General features: G+C 45.4%; 1 protein-coding gene across 1 annotated transcript in view; it reads left to right on the top strand.

Moving 5' to 3' along the window:
* Window positions 1-1,144, top strand: part of CCDC47 (coiled-coil domain containing 47) — an 8,997-nt gene extending 7,853 nt beyond the window's left edge. Inside the window, exons 10-12 of the mRNA XM_010145465.1 lie at window positions 65-174; window positions 337-504; window positions 805-1,144. Of these exons, the coding sequence (XP_010143767.1) occupies window positions 65-174; window positions 337-504; window positions 805-885 (359 nt within the window). The 3' untranslated portion in view covers window positions 886-1,144. The remainder of the gene's footprint in view (window positions 1-64; window positions 175-336; window positions 505-804) is intronic.
* The last annotated feature ends 1,314 nt before the right edge of the window (window positions 1,145-2,458 follow it).

The following is a 2,458-nucleotide window of genomic DNA, read 5'->3' as shown; positions in this document are numbered from 1 at the left end:
AGAGTGTTATAGCAAGCAGAAAATCCCTGCCAGCCTCGCTGAATGAACAAACTCTTTATTTCAGTGCCTGGTTCAGGCAACACTTCCCCAAAGGACATGGAGTCTTTGCTGCCGCTGATGAGCATGGTTATCTACTGTATCGACAAAGCAAAGAAGTTCCGTCTGAACAGAGAAGTAAGTACTGATCCTCTTCTGTCTTCTGAATATGGTGTGAAATTGCAACCACTACCACTGGATCCTTAATCTTATCACTGGGAGCCTTACGTTCCTGATAGGACTATGGAGACAGCGTGTCCTGCTCGTGTATTAACTGCATTTGCTTTTTACCGCAAAAAGGGTAAACAAAAAGCTGACAAGAACAGGGCTCGCGTGGAAGAGAACTTCCTTAAACTGACTCACGTGCAAAGACAGGAGGCTGCCCAGTCCCGTCGAGAAGAGAAGAAACGGGCAGAGAAGGAGCGAATCATGAACGAAGAGGATCCGGAAAAGCAGCGTCGGCTGGAGGTGAGATGCATTTTCCGATTGTTAGACGCTCCTGGCAGGTTTCTCCCACGATCTCTCCAGGGCTGCCTGTAGGTATTGCAGCAGTGGCCAGCTCTGGGTTCTCATCTGGGGAAGGCAGATGACATTCAGGGTCTGTGCAGCTGCTTTGTGGAATGTGCCAAGGCTCCCAGTGAGGAGCTCACGTGGGTAGAGGTGTGAACCCCAGTACTGGAGGTCTTTTTTGTTTTGCTCTTCTGAGATGATGTTTTCGTCTTCGAAGAGATCACCCAGGTTCACTCCGATCTCTGTCCTCGCCTGCAGGAAGCTGCTTTGCGGCGTGAGCAGAAGAAACTTGAGAAGAAGCAGATGAAGATGAAGCAAATCAAAGTGAAAGCTATGTGACTCCACTGTGAGGAGCCTCTTGGTGCCACCTGCAGAATTGTAATTCAAGGGTACTACAAAGACCTACTTAACTCCATAATCCTACGCTTCTTTGAACACTAGCAGCCGTTAAGAGAAACGTTCCTTGCATTGGTGTTGTTTATTTAAGTATTACAGCAACAGGCAGGTGTATGTAGAGAGCTTTGTCTCAGCAGTTTTATTGCAGGTGGTATAAATTTTTGCTACTTGTCTGTTTAAAATACCCCATGCAATATTATTGAACGCTCTTTGTCATTTCTCTTTAAAAATGGAAGATTGTAAATTGGTCTGCGTGTGCTGGTAACGTTCGTGTTTTGGTTTTAGACTTTGGTTTTACTTATTGGGAGGGAAGGGGGGAAAACTTAAGGGGAAGAAAACTGCACAGTAAACACTGTGGATTTATTTGCCTCAAGCTTGTAAAGGCACAAAACTTAGAGCCTTCCATACACAGTATGGATTCTTCAGGGATTTGAGCCCAGTAGAATAGAAGTTATTTTTATTTTCTTTTTTTTAAAAAAAACCCAAGGGACTGGAACAGTATTAGGTCACCTGTGGGCATGATTGTCTTCCACGTAGAACATACAGATGGGTCAGACGCGAGGGCGTGGAACACATGGACAGTTTCCTACTTGTGGTTTTGAATGCTGCAACCTTAATACAATGTGAAGTCTGTCATGTCAGCGTGGTGTTGCCTCAGGAGTGAGCGCACGGCGAGTCAGCAGCTTCAGCTCCTTTCCTTCAGTGTTTCTAAGTTTGCCTCAAACCTTCCCTCCTGATCTCCGCAGCCGCTGCCTCCTTCACTTCAGCCAGAAGCCAGAGTCAGTGAAGTATCTGCAATTGCCAACTTCCCCAGGAAAGGCAGAACGTTTCAGAGGACGCTCTCCCCTTCCTCTGGGAAATGATCACTTCGGGTTTTGGATTTAAACGGAGAGAACGAAGTGAATGTCCCTGTGCAAGCACTTCCCGCACTGAGAGCGCTCCGCATTTTATAAATGCGTCCTGCCGAGAAGGGCCCTCATTGTTGCTAGGAACAGACTTTCAACAGCTCCGGGGGAAAAGCGTCCCGCGTTTTCTTGTTCAGTGCTTTGTGCAAACTTGGTTCTGAGGCAATAACGAGCTGCTGTTGAAACAGCAATTGCTTAAACTTCTTATTCCAGCATGGGATACTCCACACGGAATTAAATGCAAACGTCTGTAACTGGATACATGCAAACACATTACTTTTATAATGGTTGGTAAGTTTATTTAAAACCAAAACTAATGTAGATAGTGAAATTTTAGCACTGTTTAGCTTTAAGGATGACTACGGTATTGTTCTACACAGTTCTTTCAAAGGAAATACTAGTTTGTGCTGTTTTGAAGTAAGTGGATAGCTTTCCTGAAGTCCCATACAGCTGTGGGCCATGGCAGCTAATTTTGTAATATGAACATTCAAATGAACAATCTACTGAAGAGTAAAATATGATTGAAACACTCCACCTGCCTGCTTTAATGGGCTGGACTCTGTGTTCTTTCCTCTGGCAGAAGCCGGCTGGCCGGGTGGGTTTTACACACG

This window comes from Buceros rhinoceros, unplaced genomic scaffold (genome assembly GCF_000710305.1).
Source record: "Buceros rhinoceros silvestris isolate BGI_N320 unplaced genomic scaffold, ASM71030v1 scaffold23591, whole genome shotgun sequence".
Lineage (NCBI taxonomy): Eukaryota > Metazoa > Chordata > Aves > Bucerotiformes > Bucerotidae > Buceros > Buceros rhinoceros.
The sequence above is the reverse complement of the archived record's forward strand: the minus strand, read 5'-3'. Positions and strand labels throughout refer to the sequence as shown.